The sequence below is a fragment of the Gopherus flavomarginatus genome, chromosome 18 (genome assembly GCF_025201925.1).
Source record: "Gopherus flavomarginatus isolate rGopFla2 chromosome 18, rGopFla2.mat.asm, whole genome shotgun sequence".
Taxonomy (NCBI): Eukaryota; Metazoa; Chordata; order Testudines; family Testudinidae; genus Gopherus; species Gopherus flavomarginatus.
Window position 1 is genome coordinate 212,909 of NC_066634.1, and position 21,803 is coordinate 234,711.

General features: G+C 67.6%; 2 protein-coding genes across 4 annotated transcripts; both read left to right on the forward strand.

The window, feature by feature from the left end:
* Positions 1–427: 427 nt before the first annotated feature.
* On the forward strand, positions 428–12,117 carry LOC127036815 (dual specificity protein phosphatase 9-like). The gene is made up of 4 exons (XM_050928045.1): positions 428–767; positions 6,889–7,781; positions 8,010–8,426; positions 9,880–12,117. The coding sequence occupies exons 2-4, from the start codon at positions 7,310–7,312 to the stop codon at positions 10,224–10,226; spliced, it is 1,236 nt and encodes a 411-aa protein (XP_050784002.1). The 5' UTR covers positions 428–767; positions 6,889–7,309; the 3' UTR covers positions 10,227–12,117.
* Positions 12,118–14,800: 2,683 nt separating this feature from the next.
* On the forward strand, positions 14,801–21,524 carry LOC127036816 (HAUS augmin-like complex subunit 7). 3 transcript variants are annotated; one of them, XM_050928046.1, is made up of 9 exons: positions 14,801–15,025; positions 15,418–15,533; positions 16,697–16,764; positions 17,658–17,719; positions 18,311–18,420; positions 19,490–19,648; positions 20,240–20,336; positions 20,701–20,919; positions 21,147–21,524. In XM_050928046.1, the coding sequence occupies exons 1-9, from the start codon at positions 14,903–14,905 to the stop codon at positions 21,321–21,323; spliced, it is 1,131 nt and encodes a 376-aa protein (XP_050784003.1). In that variant the 5' UTR covers positions 14,801–14,902; the 3' UTR covers positions 21,324–21,524. The 3 variants fall into 3 exon arrangements, with proteins under 3 accessions (XP_050784003.1, XP_050784004.1, XP_050784005.1); XM_050928047.1 differs by having other exon boundaries at positions 19,493–19,648; XM_050928048.1 differs by having other exon boundaries at positions 21,137–21,296.
* The last annotated feature ends 279 nt before the right edge of the window (positions 21,525–21,803 follow it).

Sequence of the window (21,803 nt, forward strand, 5' to 3'; positions counted from 1 at the left end):
TGGAGGGGCTGGGGGCGGGGCGAAGAGATCAGGGGGAGGAGTTGGAGGGTTTGGGGGAGGGGTCCAGAGATCAGGGGGAGGAGTTGGAGGGTGTGGGGGAGGAGCCCAGAGAGCAGGGGGAGGGGTTGGAGGGGCTGGGGGAGGGGTCCAGAGAGCAGGGGGAGGGGTTGGAGGGGCTGGGGGAGGAGCCCAGAGAGCAGAGGGAGGAGTTAGAGTGTTGGAGGAGGGGCCCAGAGAGCAGGGGGAGGAGTTGGAGGGGCTGGGGGCGGGGCCCAGAGATCAGGGGGAGGAGTTTTGGGAGAGGGTCCAAAGATCAGGGGGAGGAGTTGGAGGGTTTGGGGGAGGGGTCCAGAGAGGAGGGGGAGGATTTGGAGGGGCTGGGGGCGGGGCGAAGAGATCAGGGGGAGGAGTTGGAGGGTTTGGGGCCTAGAGAGAAGTGAAGGGCTCGGAGGGCAGGGGCAGGGACAGGAGTGAGGGGCACCGGCAGGACTGGTGGGGGTGTTAATATCCCCCCCCCCCCCGAATCAACAGTCCCGCAGCCCCGAACGAGGCTGGGCTCTGGAAAATGACTCCGTTCATCCTCACCCGCTTGCTGTTGCCATGGTTTCCATTCACAGGTGCCGGGGGGGTGGCGGGGGTGAGCTGCACAGAGAACAAGTGGATCCCTCAGCTGGGTTCCTGCACCGGGACCGACCCCGAATCCGCCGGATCCAAGAGGCTGCCCCAGAACTCCGGTATCACAGATCCACCACGGGACCTAGGCCCAGGTCTGAGAGCAACAGGTCTCCTTTGAGAAATGAGGGGTTACAGGCAGGAAAGATGCTAAGTGGTGCTTACAGTCACCTCTAGCACTCAGCTGTGCCTCGGTTTCCCCAGTTCTACTCCCCAGTTTAAGCTGGGTGCTTAGCCACAGCCACAGAGCAGTGTGCCTCAGTTTCCCCATTTCAGCTGCTGGCAGCAAAAGCCAGGTTAATCTCAGTCGGGGCCTGGGGGGTGACAGGGCCCTGATCTCGGCTGGGGCCTGGGGGGCGCCCTGGGTGATGGGGCCTGATCGCAGTCGGGGTCTGGGGGGCGACAGGGCCTGATCTTGGCCAGGGCTTGAGGGGCAACGGGGCCTGATCTCAGCCAAGGCTTGGGGGGCACCCGGGGCGACGGGCCCTGATCTCGGTTGGGGCCTGGGGGGCCACGGGGCCCTGATCTCGGTCGGGCCTTGATCTCAGGCCGTCTGGGCAGGGCTCTCTGAGGAGGGCAGAGGCTGCAGGAAAATGGGAGCGGGTTCCTCCTGCACGAGGCCTGGTCTGTGAGGTATCGATCGCTGTCTATTTATAATGGCCTCTTGGGGCTGCGTCATTTCCAGCTCGCTACGGCCCAGCGTCCATCAGCCGAGCAGGGCACACTATGACAGCAGGCGTGTGCGTGGTGCCAGCGCCGCCCAGACCCTGGCCGAGATCAGGGGCCTGGTGCCAGCGCCGCCCAGACCCCGGCCGAGACCAGGGGCCCCGGTGCCGGCGCTGCCCAGACGCCGGCTGAGATTGGGGGCCCCGGTGCTGGCGCCGCCCAGACCCCGGCCGAGATCGGGGGCGGGGTGCCAGCGCCTCCCAGACCCCGGCCGAGATCGGGGGCCCCAGTGCCGCCCAGACTCCGGCCGAGATCAGGGGCCCAGTGCCAGCGCCGCCCAGACCCCGGCCGAGATCGGGGTCCCGGTGCCGCCCACACCCCAGCTGAGATCAGGGGCCTGGTGCCAGCGCCGCCCAGACCCCGACCGAGATCGGGGGCCCCAGTGCCGCCCAGACCCCGGCCGAGATCGAGGGCCCGGTGCCAGCGCCGCCCAGACCCCGGCCGAGATTGGGGGCCCCGGTGCCAGCGCCACCCAGACCCCGGCCGAGATCGGGGGCAGGGTGCCAGCGCCGCCCAGACCCCGGCCGAGATCGGGGGCCCCAGTGCCGCCCAGACCCCGGCCGAGATCAGGGGCCCGGTGCCAGCGCCGCCCAGACCCCGGCCGAGATGGGGGCCCCGGTGCCGGCGCCGCCCAGACCCCAGCCAAGATCGGGGGTCCCGGTGCCGCCCACACCCCGGCTGAGATCGGGGGCCCGGTGCCAGCGCCGCCCAGACCCCGACCGAGATCAGGGGCCCCAGTGCCGCCCAGACCCCGGCCGAGATCGGGGGCCCGGTGCCAGCGCCGCCCAGACCCCGGCCGAGATCGGGGGCCCCGGTGCCAGCGCCGCCCAGACCCCGGCCGAGATCGGGGGCCTGGTGCCAGCGCCGCCCAGACCCCGGCCGAGATTGGGGCCCCTGGTGCCGCCCAGACCCCGGCCGAGATCAGGGGCCCCAGTGCCGCCCAGACGCTGGCCGAGATCGGGGCCCCATGTGATCGTTCTCAGGCCCCTACTGACCCTCCTTTCCCTCCCCTCTGATCTTGCGGAGGTGTCGCTTCTCATCCCAGCGCCCTCTGGCCTGTCACTGCACGGCCCCCGCCTCTGGGGCTGCCTCAGCCCCCAGGCATCTCCTCCTGCCGCGCCCTGCGGCTGCGGGGCTGCGTGGGAAGCTGATGGCACATGGACCCGCTCTGCTTTCGCTCTAAATTTAGAGCAGCAGGAGAAACAGGAAGAACCCCAGGCTGTGCCTGCAGGAATGGAGCAACGGGCAGGCTGGCGCGAGGCCCATCTAGCCCGGGAGCCCGTCTCCAGGGCCGGCCCCGCTCTGGCCCAGGCTCGTGGTTAAGGACTGGCGCAAGGGGAGAGACCCCGGGCCCCATTACCTGCCGGTCCCTCCCAGGAGCCAGATCAAAGCCAGGGCCCCCTAGAAGAGAAAGGCCCCGTGTCCCATTCCCTGCCCCCCTGCCCTGGGCAGTGCCACACTGAGACCGGATGGGAGCTGGCACCCCGCAGAGGGGACAGCCCCCCCCTCAGCACTGCGGAAGTCATGGCCCCGGGACGTGGGAAGTCTGTCTGCGGCTCAGGGGCCAAACGGGTTCGTCCTGCTCTCTCCCTAGCGGGACCCTGTGGGGCTGGTTGCCCTCCCAGCCAGCCAGCATGTTGTGGGCAGGGAGGGGGCTGTGTTCATCCTTCCCCCCCACCCCCACTGCTGGCGTGCCTCCCCTCCTCCAGCCCTGAAGATTATCTCAGCAGCGAGCCTGGAGCTGGGAGGGGGGTGGCAGGGCTGGAGAGAAAGTTATGGCTTTAATAGGGTGGGGTGGGGGGCTGGGAGCCAGGACTCCTGGGTTCTTTCCCTGGCTCTGGGAGGGAAGTGACGTCTGGTGGGTGAGAGCGGGGGGCGGCTGGGAGCCAGGACTCCTGGGTTCTTTCCCTGGCTCTGGGAGGGAAGTGAGGTCTGGTTGGGTAGAGCGGGGGTTGGGAGCCAGGACTCCTGGGTTCTCTCCCAGCTCCAGGAGGGGAGTGGGGGCTGGTGGGTCAGAGCAGGGGGGCTGGGAGCCAGGACTCCTGGGTTCTCTCCCCGGCTCTGGAAGGGGAATGAGGTCTGGTGGGGTAGAGCGGGGGGAGGGGCTGGGAGCCAGGACTCCTGGGTTCTCTCCCAGCTCCAGGAGGGCTGTGGGGTCAGGTGGGCCCTGTGTGGGAGGGTGCTGGGGGGCGGATGTGAGCGCGTGTCCTGGGGGCATGCTGCAGGTTGCGTGGGTTTGCCATGAGTCGCTGAGTTCCAGCTTGTCTCTGGAGACTCGTCATGGGCCCAGATGACACCATCCACCCGCTCCGGGTGACTAACCAGCACTGAGCCGGGGCCTGGGCAGAGCAGGGGGTGCAGGGCTGGCGGCCAGGACTCCTGGGTCCCCTCAGCTGCAGAGAGGGGTCTGATTTGGTTGCCAGAACAGGAAGTGAGCATCAGGCCATCCCTTGCCTCTGACTCACCTCTCCTGGGGGAGGAAGACATGGCTGCATGCCTGTGACTCCGTTTCCCCATTTGTTACTTGCCCTATGCCTGGGATTAATTAACACCTGGCGGTGAGGGGTCAGCCTCCCAGCAAGTGATCTCCCCCCACCGGGGCTTTTCCTGGCCCCCTCCCACTCGGCTCTATGAGTTCTGCTCGTTGCCAAGGTGATGGGAGCTGTGTTGTGGGAGGGTGAGATTGTTCCACTATTCTAGGCTTCTCGTCTCCCCGCACCCCGTGCTCTGAGTCACAGCCTGCAGGGCGCCGGCGCCCGCGTACTCGCCGAGCCTGGGCCTGACAGAGCACCCAGCAGGGAAACTAAGTCACACACAGAGGCCATGGTATTTGGCCCGCCTCCAAAGGCACGGAGAGGGAACAGACCCAGGAGTCCTGCCGCTTCCTCCCTTCCAAAATCACACTCTGTTCCACAGGCAGGAGCAGAACCCCACCCTCCTCTCCACCACCAGCCCCTACTCCCCTCCCCGAGCCGGGGAGAGAACCCAGGAGTCCTGGCTCCCAGCCCCTCTGCTCTAACCACCAGCCCCCACTCCCCTCCCCTCCCCGAGCCGGGGAGAGAACCAGGAGTCCTGGCTCCCAGCTCCACTGCTCTAACCACCAGCCCCTACTCCCCTCCCCGAGCCGGGGAGAGAACCTAGGAGTCCTGGCTCCCAGCCCCTCTGCTCTAACCACTAGCCCCCACTCCCCTCCCAGAGCTGGGAGAGTACCCAGGAGTCCTGGCTCCCAGCCCCTCTGCTCTAACCACCAGCCCCCACTCCCCTCCCCGAGGCGGGGAGAGAACCCAGGAGTCCTGGCTCCCAGGCCCCCCATAGCCGGTTTGTCAAGCCCCGCCCACTCAGTTCCTTCCCTACCAATCCGGGGCGGGCTGGGCGTGGCCCCGGGCTGTACACAGGCCGCACGTGGAGCCGGGCGGGCCCTGCGCACAGCCCGCCCCAGCCCCAGCCCCAGCCCCAGCGCCGGGAGCCGGGGGGGCCCAGGGGCTCAGCGGGCAGGGTGAGCGGTGCGGTGGGCGGGTTCCAGACGGAGAGGTGCTCGGGTCGTTTTGGTGAGTGAGCCCGGACTCCTGAGTTCTCTCCCCGGCTCTTGGGGGGGGGAGTGGGGGCTGGTGGGTCAGAGCGGGGGGGCTGGGACCCAGGACTCCTGGGTTCTCTCCTGGCTCTGGGGGGGGGAGTGGGGGCTGGTGGTTAGAGCAGGGGGGGCTGGGAGCCAGGACTCCTGGGCTCTCTCCCGGCTCTGGGAGGAGAGTGGGGGCTGGTGGTTAGAGCAGGGGGGGCTGGGAGCCAGGACTCCTGGGTTCTCTCCCGGGCTCGGGGAGGGGAGTCGGGGCTGATGGGTCAGAGCGGGGGGGCTGGGAACCAGGACTCCTGATGACAGATTCAGGAACAGAGCAGAGGTGAGCAAATCCCTTTCCTGCTCCATGCCTCAGTTTCCCCACCTGCGGTGAGCATTGCTTGTCCCAAGCTCACAGGGCGCTGCTGAGCAGAAGCCAGGGCAGTTGAGGCCAGAGGTGCTGGCAGAGCACGGAGGTAGAACCATCCTGCCCGCTCAGCCCCTCTTCCTGGGCCTGTGTGCACTATCCCCTTTGAGCCCTGGGACCCCGCACGGTGACTCGCTCCTGTCCAGCGCATTTCAGCAGCCGCTCCTGGAGCACTGTATCAAGGGGCTCGGCATCATCCTCACTGGTGGGGAAACCGAGGCACAGAGCGGTGATGTGAATTGCACACGTTCACCCCAGAGGGCAGTGGCAAAGCAGGGAATACAAGCCAGGGGTCCTGAGTCCCGCACTCTACCCACCAGGGCAGGCTGCTCATATCTGTGCATGGCCTGCCATGGACAGACAAAGTGATAGGGGAAACTGAGGCACAGATGGGCAGTGACTTATCCAAGGTCGTACAGCAGCATGGGGGCAGAGCTGGGGATAGAACCCAAGTGTCCTAATCCCCAGCCCTCCCCCCACGTTCAAAACCCCCGGGCCCCACTACCCTTGCAGAGCTGGGTGAGAACCCTGGCATCCTGACCCCCAGCCAGGCAGGGTCCCAGGGGGATGCTCTGGCAGAGGACGTCTGTGGTTCCTGTTGGTATCAATTATTCATACCGGTGCCAAATTAACGCTGACATCAGCGCTTGGCAGCCGGCCAGACCCTCAGCTGGGCCCGTCACCGGGCCGGGCCCATGGACGCCAGCTGAGCTGCTCCCCTCCCCCCACGCCCTTCACATCCTCTGCGCAGCAAGCCAGCTACAGCCCGGAGCCGGGGCAAAGGGCTGCGGGTCGGGAGTGAGGGGCGCTGACAGGGGCTGCAGGTCGGGAGTGAGGGGCACCGGCAGGGCTGGGCTGGCAGGGGCTGCGGGTCGGGAGTGAGGGGCACCGGCAGGGCTGGGCGGGCAGGGGCTGTGGGTCGGGAGTGAGGGGCACCGGCAGGGCTGGGCGGGCAGGGGCTGCGGGTCGAGAGTGAGGAGCACCGGCAGGGCTGGGTGGGCAGGGGCTGCGGGTCGGGAGTGAGGGGCACCGGCAGGGCTGGGCGGGCAGGGGCTGTGGGTCGGGAGTGAGGGGCACCGGCAGGGCTGGGCGGGCAGGGGCTGCGGGTCGAGAGTGAGGAGCACCGGCAGGGCTGGGCGGGCAGGGGCTGCGGGTCGGGAGTGAGGGGCACCGGCAGGACTGGGCGGGCAGGGGCTGCAGGTCGGGAGTGAGGGGCACCGGCAGGGCTGGGCGGGCAGGGGCTGCGGGTCGGGAGTGAGGGGCACCGGCAGGACTGGGCGGGCAGGGGCTGTGGGTCGGGAGTGAGGGGCACCGGCAGGGCTGGGCGGGCAGGGGCTGCGGGTTGGGAGTGAGGGGCGCCAGCAGTCACACTTCCCGCCCCACGGCCTGCGCTCCCAGGGGATATGTCACGGCTCTGGGGCAGGATGCAGGGGGCCGGCATGGTGCTAGGATCTCCTGCTCTCCCTCCCCCCACTGCGGCTCGCTGACTCCCATCCGTTCTCCCTGGCAGGTCTCCGTGGAGCCCCGAGTGGCGGCTAGGCCTCGTCTCCCTCACCACCCAGATGCCCCCTGTGCCCCGGCTCTATCCCGGGCTCAGGCCTTTCTCTGCCCATCCCAAGCTCTGCAGCCCAGCCAGGCAGTGGCTACTGGAGAGGAAACTGCTCCTGGGATCGGGGGACGCCTCCCCGCGAAGCTGCCAGGGGCTGGAGCCGTGACCCCGCGCTGCCCTCGCTCCGGGGGTTGAGATCTGCGCTGGCATCACCCCCTTTTGCTGCCGGGCCATCCCCACACGCACAGAGGGCAGCGACGGGGGCGTCCGCGGTGCCTCGTGCCCTTCAGGCCCCGGCCCAGGCGGCCGCCTCGCCAGCCCGTGTCCACACAGAGCCGTGGCGCCGCGGGACAGGATTGGCTTGTGCCACGTTCCCAGCCCCATGGAAGCCCTGGGGAAATCCACCCTGTGGCTCTGTGGGGAGCTGGCGTCCCCGGCTGGCCGGCTGCACATCCTGGATTGCCGCAGCCGGGAGCGCTACGACGCCTGCCACGTGGCCCGGGCGCTGAGCGTGGCCCTGCCAGGGCTGCTGCTGCGGCGGCTGCGCAAGGGGAAGATGTCGGTGCGGGCACTGCTCCCGCCCGCGCCGGGCGCCGTCCTGCTGTACGACGAGGCCACCGCCACGCTGCCGCGCCCCGGATGGGACGGCGAGGAGTCGGTGCTGGCCACGCTGCCGCGCCCCGGTCGGGATGGCGAGGAGTCAGTGCTGGCCACGCTGCCGCGCCCCGGCCGGGACGGCGAGGAGTCGGTGCTGGCCACGCTGCCGTGCCCCGGCCGGGACGGCGAGGAGTCGGTGCTGGCCACGCTGCTGCGCAGGCTGCGGGAGGAAGGCTGCACGGCGTATTACCTGCAAGGTCGGTGCCGCGGCCGTGCCCTGCTGCCCCCGCCCACGCGCCCTGCAGAGCACAGAGACAGGCCCAGCACTGCCCCTGCCCCAAGAGTGGCTGGGGGGAGGGTCTGGCTGTGCCTCAGTTTCTCCGGTGCGATGGGGCCCAGATCCCAGTCGGGAGAGGGGGGGTGAGGGCCCCGCCCCAGGCCCTGCTAGAATATCACCAATACTAACACACCTGCTCCGCCCGCAGGCGGCTTCTCCAAGTTCCAGTCCGAGTGGCCAGATCACTGCGAGAGCAGCCTGGAGGTGCCCAGCGCCAGCAGCTGCCCCGCTCCTGCGGGGACCCCAGTGGTGGGGCTGGGGGGGCTGAGCCTGGGCTCAGACGGGGACTCGGGACCCCTGAGCAGCAGGGGCCTGGACTCGGAGGCAGCCAGCCCCCCGTCCTACCCGGTGCAGATCCTGCCTCACCTCTACCTGGGCAGCGCCCGCGACTCGGCCAACATGGAGACGCTGGCACAGCTGGGCATCCGCTACGTCCTGAACGTCACCCCCAACCTGCCCAACCTCTTCGAGGAGCAGGGCGGCTTCCGCTACAAGCAGATCCCCATCTCGGACCACTGGAGCCAGAACCTGGCCTGCTTCTTCCCGGAGGCCATCGCCTTCATCGGTGAGTGCCGGCGCCCCACGGCGCCCCACAGCGCCAGTGAACCCTCTGTGCTACCCAGTGCCCCACAGCGCCAGTGCACCCTCCCTGCTACCCAGTGTCTGGGAGCCCTGCCGGCCCCACGGCGCCCCCTCCTGTACCCCCAGTCCCAGTGCACCCTCTCTGCCGCTCCGTGCCTGGGAGCCCTGCCGGCCCCACGGCGCCAGTGCACCCTCTCTGCCGCCCCGTGCCTGGGAGCCCTGCCGGCCCCACGGCGCCAGTGCACCCTCTCTGCCGCCCCGTGCCTGGGAGCCCTGCCGGTCCCACGGTGTCCCACGGCGCCCTCTCCTGTACCCCCAGTCCCAGTGCACCCTCCCTGCTACCCAGTGCCTGGGAGCCCTGCCGGCCCCATGGCGCCCCACAGCGCCCCTCCTGTACCCCCAGTCCCAGTGCACCCTTCCTACTACCCAGTGCCTGGGAGCCCTGCTGGCCCCACAGCGCCCCACGGCGCCCCTCCTGAACCCCCAGTCCCAGTGCACCCTCTCTGCTACCCAGTGCCTGGGAGCCCTGCCAGCCCCACGGCACCCCACAGCGCCCCTCCTGTACCCCCAGTCCCAGTGTACCCTCCCTGCTACCTAGTGCCTGGGAGCCCTGCCGGCCCCACGGCGCCCCACGGCGCCCCTCCTATACCCCCAGTCCCAGTGCACCCTCCCTGCTACCCAGTGCCTGGGAGCCCTGCCAGCCCCATGGCGCCCCACAGCCCCCCCTCCTGTACCCCCAGTCCCAGTGCACCCTCTCTGCCGCCCCGTGCCTGGGAGCACTGCCAGCCCCATGGCGCCCCACAGCCCCCCCTCCTGTACCCCCAGTCCCAGTGCACCCTCTCTGCCGCCCCGTGCCTGGGAGCCCTGCTGGCCCCACGAAGCCCCCACACTGCCCCCTCCTGTACCCCCACCCCCAGTGCACCCTCTCTGCCCCCTCCCAACCCTTCACCATGTTCCCCTCAGCTCATTGACTTTGGTTCCTTGCAATCCCATCAGCCCTGTCTGCATCGCATTGGCTGTGGTCCATCCATCCTCTCCTTGTTCCCCATGCCCCCAGACCTCCGAGACCGTGGTCCGTCCCGTCCACTGCCCCCATGGCTCATTGACCGTGGATGGTCCTGCCCTGTCCCTGTATGTCCTTCCCATCTCCAGTCCCCCGACTCCCTATGGATCAGTGACCGTGGTCCGTTCCATCCCCCTTCCTCCGTTCCCAGCCCAGCCCATGAGCCCCCTCTCCATCTCACTGATCGTGGTCCATCCCTTGCCCTCATCCTCCCGCAGGGACTGGAGAACCCCGCGGAGCTAATCTATGCAGTTCTCTGACTTCAAGGGGCTGCTAACGACATCCGTACCTTAGCATCCCCCCTCCCAGAGAGGGTGCCGACAATGCCGACGCCCCCGTAACCCCCCTCTGCCTCGGCTCTCCCCCTCCCCAGACGAGGCCGTGTCCCAGAACTGCGGCATCCTTGTTCACTGCCTGGCGGGTGTGAGCCGCTCGGTGACGGTGACAGTGGCCTACCTCATGCAGCGCCTCAGCCTGTCGCTCAACGACGCCTACGACCTGGTCAAGCGCAAGAAGGCCGACATCTCGCCCAACTTCAACTTCATGGGGCAGCTGCTGGACTTTGAGAGGGAACTGGGGCTGGCCAAGGGATCGCCAGCGACCCCCGGAGCCCCTGACGGGCACGGCCAGACGCCCACATCCTCCCCAGGCTGCTTCTTCATGCCACCGCCCTCCGAATGTGAGGAAGAGGATGGCAGCTTCCAGCGTTACCCCACGTAGCCCCTGTTATCCCCCATGAGCCCCATGGCTAATCTAGGCGTCGGCGGGGTTACCAGGGGATGTGTGGCTAACCTAGGCCTTGGCAGGACGCTAGAACCTGCAGGGATGAATCTAGACCTGCCTTTTCTGGGATCTGTGCTCTGGAGCCAGGTCTGGAACCTGCAGCTCTGGAATAGGAACCCAGAAGCCACAATTAACTTCCTTGTTTGCACTTTTGGTTCCGGAACCACAAGGAAAATAAAACCCAGTGAGGTCATGCTGGAGCCTAGAACTCTTCGCTCTACAGATGAGAGCTTGAATGCCATGCCAGGTCTGGAACCTGGACCTCTAGAATTCAGCTGTGCCCCAGAGCCATTGTAGAACCATCAGAACGTGAACCTGGAACCTGCATCAACTATCTTGTTTGGACATTTGGTTCTAGAGGTTCAATTAGGAGAATATTAAGCCAGTAAACGATTGTGCTAGAGCATAGAACGTGCAGCTATAGAGGCAGATTAAGAAATCTTGACTGCTAATGCCATGTCTGAAATCTGGGCCTCTAGAATGGGGGAGATCAGCTGCACCTAGAATCTGATTGCACCAGAACTACCATTTCAAAACCATATGCCAGATCTGGAACCTGAAGCTCTGGAACCAGGATGTGGAACCAACAATTGTCTGCCTTGTTTGAGCCAGTAGTTCTAGAGCCATAATAAGAGTTAGAAACCACCAAGGTGGAGTCTAGAACCTGCAGTTCTAGAAGTGGATTAAGGAATCTACAGAACCAGGTCTGGAATATGCATCTCTAAAACAAAGACAGAGGGCTTATATTAACTGCCTTCTTTTGATCTAAAGCAACAGTGAGAGTTATAAGACACTGAGCTACGATTCCACAATCTAGATCCTGCAGCTCTAGATGTGGGTGAAGGAATCCCCATTAGCCAGTGCCAGGTCTGGAACAGCAGTTCTGGAACCAGGATCCAGAGCCAACATTTACCTGCCTTGTTGAGACCTTTTGGTTCTAAAGCTACCAATCTACTATGGTGGAACCTACAACCTGCAGCCCTCGAAGCACGTTCAGGATTCTCCAGTGCCAGGTCTGGGACCCGTAGCCAGGATTGGTGATCCACTCTATCTAGAACCTTATTGCTTGAGCATTATCCTTTAAAAGCCATGTGGGCCAGATTTGGAACCTGGCTATACAACAAAGATAGAGAATGCCCATCTTGTTTGGACCGTTGGTTCTAGAGCCATCATGAGAGTAATAATCATGCCAGAGTCTAGAACCGGCAGATCTCGAAGTGGGTCAAGTGATCTCCAGTGCCAGGTCTGGAACCTGGGGCCCTAGAACAACGATCCAGAGCCCACTCGCCTGCCTTGCTGGTATCTTTTGGTTCTAGAGCCAGTTAGGCTACGCTACTGGAGTCTAGAACTTGCAGCTCCAGAAGTTGAATCAGGACACTTCCCCATCAGACCTCACCGCAATGCCTGCGCTGGAATGTCACCCCGAGACTGAACGCTGACCTGGACCACATCCAACCACGTGCTTATGAGTTTTGAACAACTGGATTGGAACTGGGGCTACTTGGCAACTCTAGAACTAGTTCTCGGTAGGGTTCCCAGCCGAAAACCAGATTGTGTTGCAGTGGGTTTGCAGCAGAGACCTGGGAGCCAGGAAAGAACGGTGTCCGTCTGTCCATCCCTGCTGGAGGAGCTGTCCCATGGGTGTCCCCACGTGCGTGTCGCTGCTGGAGGAGAGGAACCCTGGCGTGTCCCTGCTGGAGGGGATGTGCCATGCCTGTGTGTGTGTCCAAGTGCCAGACGGTCACACTGATCCTCACTAGCTGATGCTTGGGCCTGTGGGGGGGGGGTGTTGTTTTTTCACTGTTCTAACTCTTCCCCCCACCTTGTGCAGCAGATGTGCCGTTGTTGGGGTGTTCAGGGACTGTGAAGGGGGGGAGGGCAGGGCTGGGAACCAGCAGGGACAATAAAGCTGGACTTTAACCCCCTGCTTCTGCAGTGTTTTCCAGCGGGGGATTCTTCTCCCCAGCACAGGACTCCTGGGTTCTATCCCCAGCTTTGGGAGGGCAGTGGGGGCTGGTGGTTACAGCAGGGGGGCTGGGAGCCAGGACTGCCTGGGTTCTCTCCCGGCTCCGGGAGCAGAGTGGGGCTGGTGGGTCAGAACCTCACTTTTCCCCTAGCAGAGGTCAGGGCGTTTCTTGCTGCACCTTGGCTGCGGTGGGGATCAAGCTGGGGGGCTGCGCTCAGTCCCTGGAGCCTGCGCGGGGGCCGGGAGCCTGTATCAGGCCTTTCCCCCCTCCCTGAGCAGCCCCCCATCCCCATCCCTCCTGCAGCTGCCCTTCCCCTGTGCAGCCAGCTGCGTCCGGAGCTGGGGGAGCAGAACTGTGAGATTTGCCAGGAGTCAGGGCTGGGCGCTGGGGGGCACCGGGCGAGGGGCGCTGGAGAGAGGTATTTGGCAGGGGGTGCTCGTCGGCGGAGTGGGGGCTGCTCTCTCCTGGGGGGCAGGGCAGGGTGCTGGGGGGCTCCGGTTTGGGGGCTCAACGGGGGGGCAGGGGGAGCTCTCCCCTGGCGGGCAGGGCTGGGCACTGGGGGGCTTGGTGGGGGGCGCTCTTCCCAGGCCAAATCTCCCCTGACTTCCCATCCAGCCTGGAAGAGCCACAGGCCCCCCTAGTGCCCCCCTCCTGCAGCGCCTCCGGCTTCCTGCCTTTGTGAGCAGAGGAAACGCTGCTTCCTCTGAGCCCATGGACCCCCTGCCCCCGGCCAGAGGGGGGAGGGGCTAACCGCAAGAGCTGCCTGGTGCAGCCCCCCCATGCTGCGGCTTCTGCGCCCTGCTAATAACGCCACCCCTAACCTTAATCCGGCCCCGCCCCTTCACCTGGCCCCGCCCTGCCCTGCTAACCCTACCCCGGCCCCGCCCCTTCACCCCGCCCTGACAACCTTAACCCGACCCCACCCCATAAACCGGCCCTACCACCTTACCCAGCCCCGCCCTGATAACCCTAACCCAGCCCCCCCTTCACCTGCCCCCGCCCCCTTGCCCTGCCCTGATAACCTTAACCCGGCCCTGCCCTGATAACCCTAACTTGGCCCCACTCTTTCACCCGGCCCCGCCCCCTTACCCCACCCCGATAACCCTAACCCGGCCCCACCCCATTAACCAGACCCGCCCCCTTACCCAGCCCTGCCCCTTTACTGGCTCCACTTGGATAACCCTAACCCGGCCTCACCCCCTTACCCGGCCCTGCCCTGATAACCCTAACCTGGCCCCGCCCCCTTACTTGGCCCCGCCCTGATAACCAGTCCTGCCCTGTTACCCGGCCCTGCCCCAATAACCCTAACCCGGCCTCGCCCCGTTACCCGGCCCCACCCCAATAACCCTTACCTGGCCCCGCCCCGATAACCCTTACCCAGCCCCGCCCCGATCGGCCCCACCCCCTTACCCGGCTCCGCCCCACTAACCCTAACCCAGGGGTGTCCCTTTACCCGGCTCCGCCCTGATAACCCTAACCTGGCCCCGCCCCCTTACCTAGCCCCGCTCCGATAACCCTAACCCGGCCCCGCCCCCTGACCCGGCCCCGCCCCGGTAACCCTAACCTGGCCCCGCCCCCTGACCCGGCCCCGCCCCGATAACCCTAACCCAGGGGTGTCCCTTTACCCGGCTCTGCCCCGGTAACCCTAACCCGGCCCCGCCCCCTGACCCGGCCCCGCCCCGATAACCCTAACCCAGGGGTGTCCCTTTACCCGGCCCCGCCCCGATAACCCTAACCTGGCCCCGCTCCCTTACCTGGCCCCGCCCCGATAACCCTAACCCGGCCCCGCCCCCTGACCCGGCTCCGCCCCACTAACCCTAACCCAGGGGTGTCCCTTTACCCGGCCCCGCCCCGATAACCCTAACCCGGCCTCACCCCCTTACCCGGCCCTGCCCTGATAACCCTAACCTGGCCCCGCCCCCTTACTTGGCCCCGCCCTGATAACCAGTCCTGCCCTATTACCCGGCCCTGCCCTGATAACCCTAACCCGGCCCCGCCCCCTTACCCGGCTCCGCCCTGATAACCAGTCCTGCCCTGTTACCCGGCCCCGCCCCAATAACCCTTACCCGGCCCCACCCCAATAACCCTTACCTGGCCCCGCCCCCTTACCTGGCCCCGCCCCGATAACCCTTACCCAGCCCCGCCCCGATCGGCCCCGCCCCCTTACCCGGCTCCGCCCCACTAACCCTAACCCAGGGGTGTCCCTTTACCCGGCTCTGCCCTGATAACCCTAACCTGGCCCCGCCCCCTGACCCGGCCCCGCCCCGATAACCCTAACCCGGCCCCGCCCCCTTACTTGGCCCCGCCCTGATAACCAGTCCTGCCCTATTACCCGGCCCTTACCCGGCTCCGCCCCAATAACCCTAACCCGGCCCCGCCCCGATCGGCCCCGCCCCCTTACCAGGCTCCGCCCCAATAACTCTAACCTGGCCCCGCCCCCTTACCTAGCCCCGCTCCGATAACCCTAACCCGGCACCGCCCCCTGACCCGGCTCCGCCCCGATAACCCTTACCTGGCCCCGCCCCCTTACCTGGCCCCGCCCCGATAACCCTAACTCGGCTCCGCCCTTTACCCGGACCAGCCCCGCCACTCTGTATTGCGGAGAGGGATAGAAAAGGGGCGTGGCTTCTGTGAGGCCATCAGCCAATGAGCGCTGCAGGTCAGTGTGAGTGGCACCTGCGCTGGCCAATTGGAGCGGGGCTCAGCGCTACGCGGGCTGCAGGAAAGATGGCGGAGGCCGCGGCCGCCTCGGTGTATGAGCAACTGAAGGTACCGAGCGGGACCATCGCACCCGAAGGGGGAGGGGGTTGCTGCCGGGCGGGACCATCGCACCCGGAGGGGGAGGGGGTTGCTGCCGGGCGGGACCATCAAACCTCCCGGGGGAGGGGGGCTGCCGGGCGGGACCATCGCACCCGGAGGGGGAGGGGGTTGCTGCCGGGCGGGACCATCAAACCTCCCGGGGGAGGGGGGCTGCCGGGCGGGACCATCGCACCCGGAGGGGGAGGGGGGTGCCGGGCGGGACCATCGCACATGGGTGAGACCATTGTGCCGAGGAGGGTTGTCGGAGGTGCTGGGCGGGAGGATCACACGCGGGGGAGCAGGCGGGCGGAGCCATTGTGCCGTGGTGGGGGGGAGCCATCTGACCCGCTGTGTCCCCCTAGGAGCTGCGCTGCCCCCTGCTGGACGGAGTTTTCCTGCCCGAGCCCGGGGCGGCCCTGGGGCTCCTCTGCGCCCCCTCGGCCCAGCGCCTGGAGCTGCTGGCCTGGCTCTGCGCCCGGTACCCGGAACCCCCCTAGCGCCCCCCCCAGCGCCCGGTACCCGGGACCCCCCTAGCGCCCCCCCCCAGCGCCCGGTACCCGGGACCCCCCTAGCGCCCCCCCCCAGCGCCCGGTACCCGGGACCCCCCTAGCGCCCCCCCCCCCAGCGCCCGGTACCCGGGACCCCCCTAGCGCCCCCCCCCAGCGCCCGGTACCCGGGACCCCCCTAGCGCCCCCCCCCCAGCGCCCGGTACCCGGGACCCCCCTAGCGCCCCCCCCAGCGCCCGGTACCCGGAACCCCCTAGCGCCCCCCCCCAGCGCCCGGTACCTGGGACCTCCCCAGCGCCCGGTACCCGGAACCCCCCTAGTCCCCCCCCAACGCCCGGTACCTGGGACCTCCCCAGCGCCCGGTACCTGAGACCCCCTAGCACCCCCCCCAGCGCCCGGTACCTGGAACCCCCCTAGCAACCGGTACCTGGAACCCCCCTAGCACCCCTCCGTGACCCCCCCAGCGCCCCCCCTAGCGCCCGGTACCCGGGACCCCCCTAGCGCCCAGTACCCCGAACACCCCTAGCGCCCGGTACCCGGAACCCCCCTAGCAACTGGTACCTGGAACCCCCCTAGCACCCCTCCGTGACCCCCCCTAGTGCCCCCCCTAGCACCCGGTACCAGGACCCCCCTAGCGCCCAGTACCCAGAACCCCCAGCGTCCGGTACCCGGAACCCCCTAGTGCCCCCCTCCAGCGTCCGGTACCCTGAACCCCCCAGCATCCGGGACCCAGAACCCCCCTAGCGGCCCCCCCCCAGCACCCAGTATCTGGGACCCCCTAGTGCCCCTCCGGGACCCCCCTAGTGCCCGGTACCCAGAACCCCCCTAGCACCCCCGCCCAGCGCCCGGTACGTGGGACCCCCTACTGCCCCCCCGGACCCTGCCAGCGCCCGGGACCGCCCTGGTGACCCCCCCAGCACCCGGTACCTGGGACCCCCCAAAGCGCCCCCCTGGGACCTCCCCAGCGCCTAGGACCCGGGACCCCACCCCAGTGCCCCCCAGTCACCCCCCTTAGCCCCCCCAGGACCCATTTATGGCCCTGCACTGCCCACCTTAGCTCCCCAGGGCGTGAATTCCCCAGAGTTGGGCACATCAGCCTGGCTCCTGCAGTGACGCTTTCTCCCCCGCCCCCTAGAGCGAACCCCCCCCTCCAAGAGCAATTCGCCACTCTCACGGAGTCGCAGATGGAGGAGAAAACTCAAGGTGTGTCCAGCTCAATGGGGAAGGTTTGGGGAGCCCCAGAGCTTCCCACGTATGGGGGCTGACTCCCCACCAAGCCCCCAGAGGCTCCACTCCTCTACCAGAGCTGGGAAAGAGCCCAAGAGTTCGGGCTTCTAGCCCCCCTGCTTTAACCCACCAGCCCCCCCGCCCCTCCCCAAGCCGGGAGAGAACCCAGGAGTCCTGGCTCCCAGCCCCCCCCGCTCTAACCCACCAGCCCCCACTCCCCTCCCAGAGCCAGGAGAGAACCCAGGAGTCCTGGCTCCCAACTCCCCTGCTCTAACCACCAGCCCCCACTTGCCTCCCAGAGCCGGGAGAGAACCCAGGAGTCCTGGCTCCCAGCCCCCCTGCTCTAACCACCAGCTCCCCCTCCCCTCCCCGAGCTGGGAGAGAACCAGGAGTCCTGGCTTCCAGCCCCCCCTGCTCTAACCACCAGCCCCCACTGCCCTCCCATAGCCAGGAGAGAACCCAGGAGTCCTGGCTCTCAGCCCCCCCTGCTCTAACCACCAGCCCCCACTCCCCTCCCCGAGCCGGGGGAGAACCCAGGAGTCCTGGCTTCCAGCCCCCCCCTGCTCTAACCACCAGCTCCCACTCCCCTCCCCGAGCCGGGGGAGAACCCAGGAGTCCTGGCTTCCAGCCCCCCCCTGCTCTAACCACCAGCTCCCACTCCCCTCCCCGAGCCGGGGGAGAACCCAGGAGTCCTGGCTTCCAGCCCCCCCCTGCTCTAACCACCAGCCCCCACTTGCCTCCCAGAGCCGGGAGAGAACCCAGGAGTCCTGGCTTCCAGCCCCCTGCTCTGGATTTTACCACCAGGCCCCAGCCCAGGGGCAGGCGCATCCCAGCGTGAGGGTTTCACTGGCTCTGTTCTCTCCTGACAGAAATGGCCAAACTGGGCTCCGACCTGCTGCTGTGTCGATCAGACGAGCTTGATCTCATTGAGGTGTTGGAGTTTAGGATAATCGGGACGCCTGGGTTCTCTGCGGCTCGGGGGGGGAGGGGGGCTGGGAGCCCGGACACCTGGGTTCTCTGCAGCTCGGGGGGGGGGGAGGGGGGCTGGGAGCCCGGACGCCTGGGTTCTCTGCGGCTCGGGGGGGGGAGGGGGCCTGGGAGCCCGGACGCCTGGGTTCTCCCCGGCGTTGAGGGGGGGAGGGGGGCTGGGAGCTCTGACGCCTGGGTTCTCTGTGGCTCGGGGGGGGGAGGGGGGCTGGGAGCCCGGACGCCTGGGTTCTCCCCGGCGTTGAGGGGGGGAGGGGGGCTGGGAGCCCTGATGCCTGGGTTCTCTCCCAGGCTCTGGGAGGGGAGGGGGGCTGGGAGCCCGGATGCCTGGGTTCTCTTCTGGCTCTGGGAAGGGAGGGGGCTGGTGGGTTAGAGCAGGGGGGCTGGGAGCCAGGACTCCTGGGTTCTCTCCCCCGGCTCTGGGAGGGGAGGGGGCTGGGAGCCCGGATGCCTGGGTTCTCTTCCGGCTCTGGGAGGGGAGGGGGTGGCGTAACAGCGATCTGCAGGGGGCGCTCTCACCACCATCTCTCTGCAGGGGGAGGCCAGTGCCGAGCGGCAGCTCCGGTTCATGGAGCAGCTGCTGGATGTGATTCGGTACCTGGACGCCATCACTGGGACGGACACCGGGGACTCGACCACCTCCAGGTCCAGGAGGCCTGCCCGCTGCAAGCTCTGGGAGGTGTCTGCGGGGGGTGGGGGCCTCTCCTCTGCCAGGCAGTGCTGGGCGCTAGGGGGCGCTGTGCTGCAGGGGAGCACTAGGGGTGCTCCAGCTTACAAGCCCCCACTTCCCTCCCAGAGCTGGGGAGGGAACCCAGGAGTCCTGGCTCCCAGCCCCCCTGCTCTGACCCCCCAGCCCCGAGCCAGGGAGGGAACCCAGGAGTCCTGGCTCCCAGCCCCCCTGCTCTGACCCCCCAGCCCCGAGCCAGGGAGGGAACCCAGGAGTCCTGGCTCCCAGCCCCCCTGCTCTGACCCCCCAGCCCAGAGCCGGGGAGAGAACCCAGGAGTCCTGGCTCCCAGCCCCCCTGCTCTGACCCCCCAGCCCCGAGCCAGGGAGGGAACCCAGGAGTCCTGGCTCCCAGCCCCCCTGCTCTGACCCCCCAGCCCCGAGCCAGGGAGGGAACCCAGGAGTCCTGGCTCCCAGCCCCCCTGCTCTGACCCCCCAGCCCCGAGCCGGGGAGAGAACCCCGGAGTCCTGGCTCCCAGCCCCCCTGCTCTGACCCCCCAGCCCCGAGCCGGGGAGGGAACCCAGGAGTCCTGGCTCCCAGCCCCCCTGCTCTGACCCCCCAGCCCCGAGCCAGGGAGGGAACCCAGGAGTCCTGGCTCCCAGCCCCCCTGCTCTGACCCCCCAGCCCCGAGCCAGGGAGGGAACCCAGGAGTCCTGGCTCCCAGCCCCCCTGCTCTGACCCCCCAGCCCCGAGCCAGGGAGGGAACCGAGGAGTCCTGGCTCCCAGCCCCCCTGCTCTGACCCCCCAGCCCCGAGCCGGGGAGAGAACCCAGGAGTCCTGGCTCCCAGCCCCCCTGCTCTGACCCCCCAGCCCCGAGCCGGGGAGGGAACCCAGGAGTCCTGGCTCCCAGCCCCCCTGCTCTGACCCCCCAGCCCCGAGCCGGGGAGGGAACCCAGGAGTCCTGGCTCCCAGCCCCCCTGCTCTGACCCCCCAGCCCCGAGCCAGGGAGGGAACCCAGGAGTCCTGGCTGACCCTGCCTGTCCCTGCAGCAGGGAGGAGTCGCTCCGGGGGGCCGCGAGGAAGAACGAGGAGTTCCTTCGCGAGGTCTTCTCCAGCCCCAGTTTGCCGGCCTTGCTGGCCCCCACCCTGCCCCCCTGCACCGCCGACATCAAGCCGCTGCTGCTGGAGGAGCTGGCCCCGCACATGAGGTTTGTTGGGGGTTTGTCCCCTTCACAGACCCCCCCCCAGCCAAGGCTGGGCCCTGCCCCCATCCTGCTCCATGGAGATTTTCTCTCTGCTAACTCTGCCAGTTCCTCTCCCAGAGCTGGGGGAGAACCCAGGAGTCCTGGCTCCCAGCCCCCCCTCTAACCCAGCAGCCCCCACCCCCCTCCCAGAGCCGGGAGAGAACCCAGGAGTCCTGGCTCCCAGACCCCCTGCTCTAACCCACCAGCCCCCACTCCCCTCCCAGAGCTGGGGAGAGAACCCAGGAGTCCAGGCTCCCAGCCCCCCTGCTCTAACCAGCAGCCCCCACCCCCCTCCCAGAGCCGGGAGAGAACCCAGCAGTCCTGGCTCCCAGCCCCCCTGCTCTGACCACCAGCCCCCACTCCCCTCCCAGAGCCGGGAGAGAACCCAGGAGTCCAGGCTCCCAGCCCCCCCACAGCCGGGGAGAGAACCCAGGAGTCCTGGCTCCCAGCCCCCTGCTCTAACCCACCAGCCCCCACTGCCCTCCCAGAGCCAGGAAGAAAACCCAAGCGTCCGGGCTCCCCACTGCGTGCTGTAACCACCCCGTTTCTCCGAAGGAGCCGGCTGTCAGGGAGATCCAGTGGGAAGACGCTGGCTGAGCTCTCCAGGACCCTGGAGGAGGCAAACGCCGCACTGGAGCGGCTGAGCGCAGAGGTGTGCTTGCTGGGGGGAAGCCGAGACTTCTGGGGGAACCGTACATCCGGGAACAGAGTTAGATCCCTGTGCACTCTGGGTAGGGACTCAGCACCAGGACTCCTGGGCTCTCTCCCTGGCTCTGTCAGAGCTGGGGGGGCTGGGAGCCAGGACTCCTGGGTTCTCTCCCAGCTCTGGGAGGGGAGTGGGGGCTGGTGGGTCAGAGCAGGGGGGCTGGGAGCCAGGACTCCTGGTTCTCTCCCAGCTCTGTCAGAGGAGTGGGGGCTGGGGGGTCAGAGCAGGGGGGCTGGGAGCCAGGACTCCTGGGTTCTCTGCTGGGCAAGGGAGCCCTTTGGGGCACCCAGACTGACCCCGTTCCCCACAGAGCTCCTCCCTGCAGGGGGACACGGAGCCCCTGGCCCCTGGCACTGCCCTGCAGACCCTGGCGCTGGCAGCCTGCGACTCACACCAGCTGATGGCGGCCTTCAGGCAAGTGTACGAGACAGAGCTGCGGGAACACTGCGTCCGTGGCCCCGCCCCACGGCTCAGCCCCTGTGGTCCCCTGGCCCAGCACCTGCACCAGGCCCTCACCCTCTGCACCCAGGTACTGAGGGGGCTGGGGATGGGCCCTTTGCCTGAGCAATATGGGGAGGGGTGGAGCTACAGAAGGGGCGTGGTCTCTATGGGTCCCCCTCCAGATGGGTGTGGGGCCCTTAATGACAGCCCCCCCAGCAAGGTCCTAGAAGGGGTGGGGTGGGGGGCTGCGAAGTCCCTGGGGTGGAAGGGGAGGGTCCATGGTGCCAGGGTCTCACCCCCCAAAGCTTCCCCCAGGAGCTGCGGGCGCTGGCCCAGCTGAGCGACACCTCAGAGCAGGTGGTGCAGACGGTGGAGCGGAGACGCGGCGAGCAAGGCACCAGCCCCCCAGTGACACTGCGTAAGTTGCCCCAGAGCAGGCAGAGAACCCAGGCGTCCGGCCGGGGTTTGGGGGCAGCTGCTGAACTGATGTGAATTGTTTCTGTTCCAGCTGCGAGGATGGAGGAGCTGCGTCGGTGCTACCAGGCCCGCCTGGCCGCTGCCGGTGGGCTGCCGGGGTGACCCCAGGACTGGGCTGGGGAAGGGGAGAAGGGTGGGGAGCTCCAGGGCCCCCATCCCACAAGGGAGCTGCTGTCCCACTATTCCTGGGATAATAAAAGAGTAATTAATTATTAACTGGTGCTAATTATCCCTGATTTCCCCCCCACGCAGACCCTCCCCCCAACTGAGATCGCCCCCTCCCCTTGTGGAGCCTGCACCCCCTAACTGAGGTTTGGCCCCCCCGTGCATGGTTCCTTCCCCTTGACCAAGATTGGGGGCCTCCCCCATGGGGACCCTGCCAAGGAGCTCACTCTGACAAATCGTTGTTCCCCTTTCCCAGCCAGGGAAACTGAGGCAGGGCCCAGGGAGGAGATGGCGGCAGCTGGCCAGGTAGGGAACCCAGGTGTCCTGCAG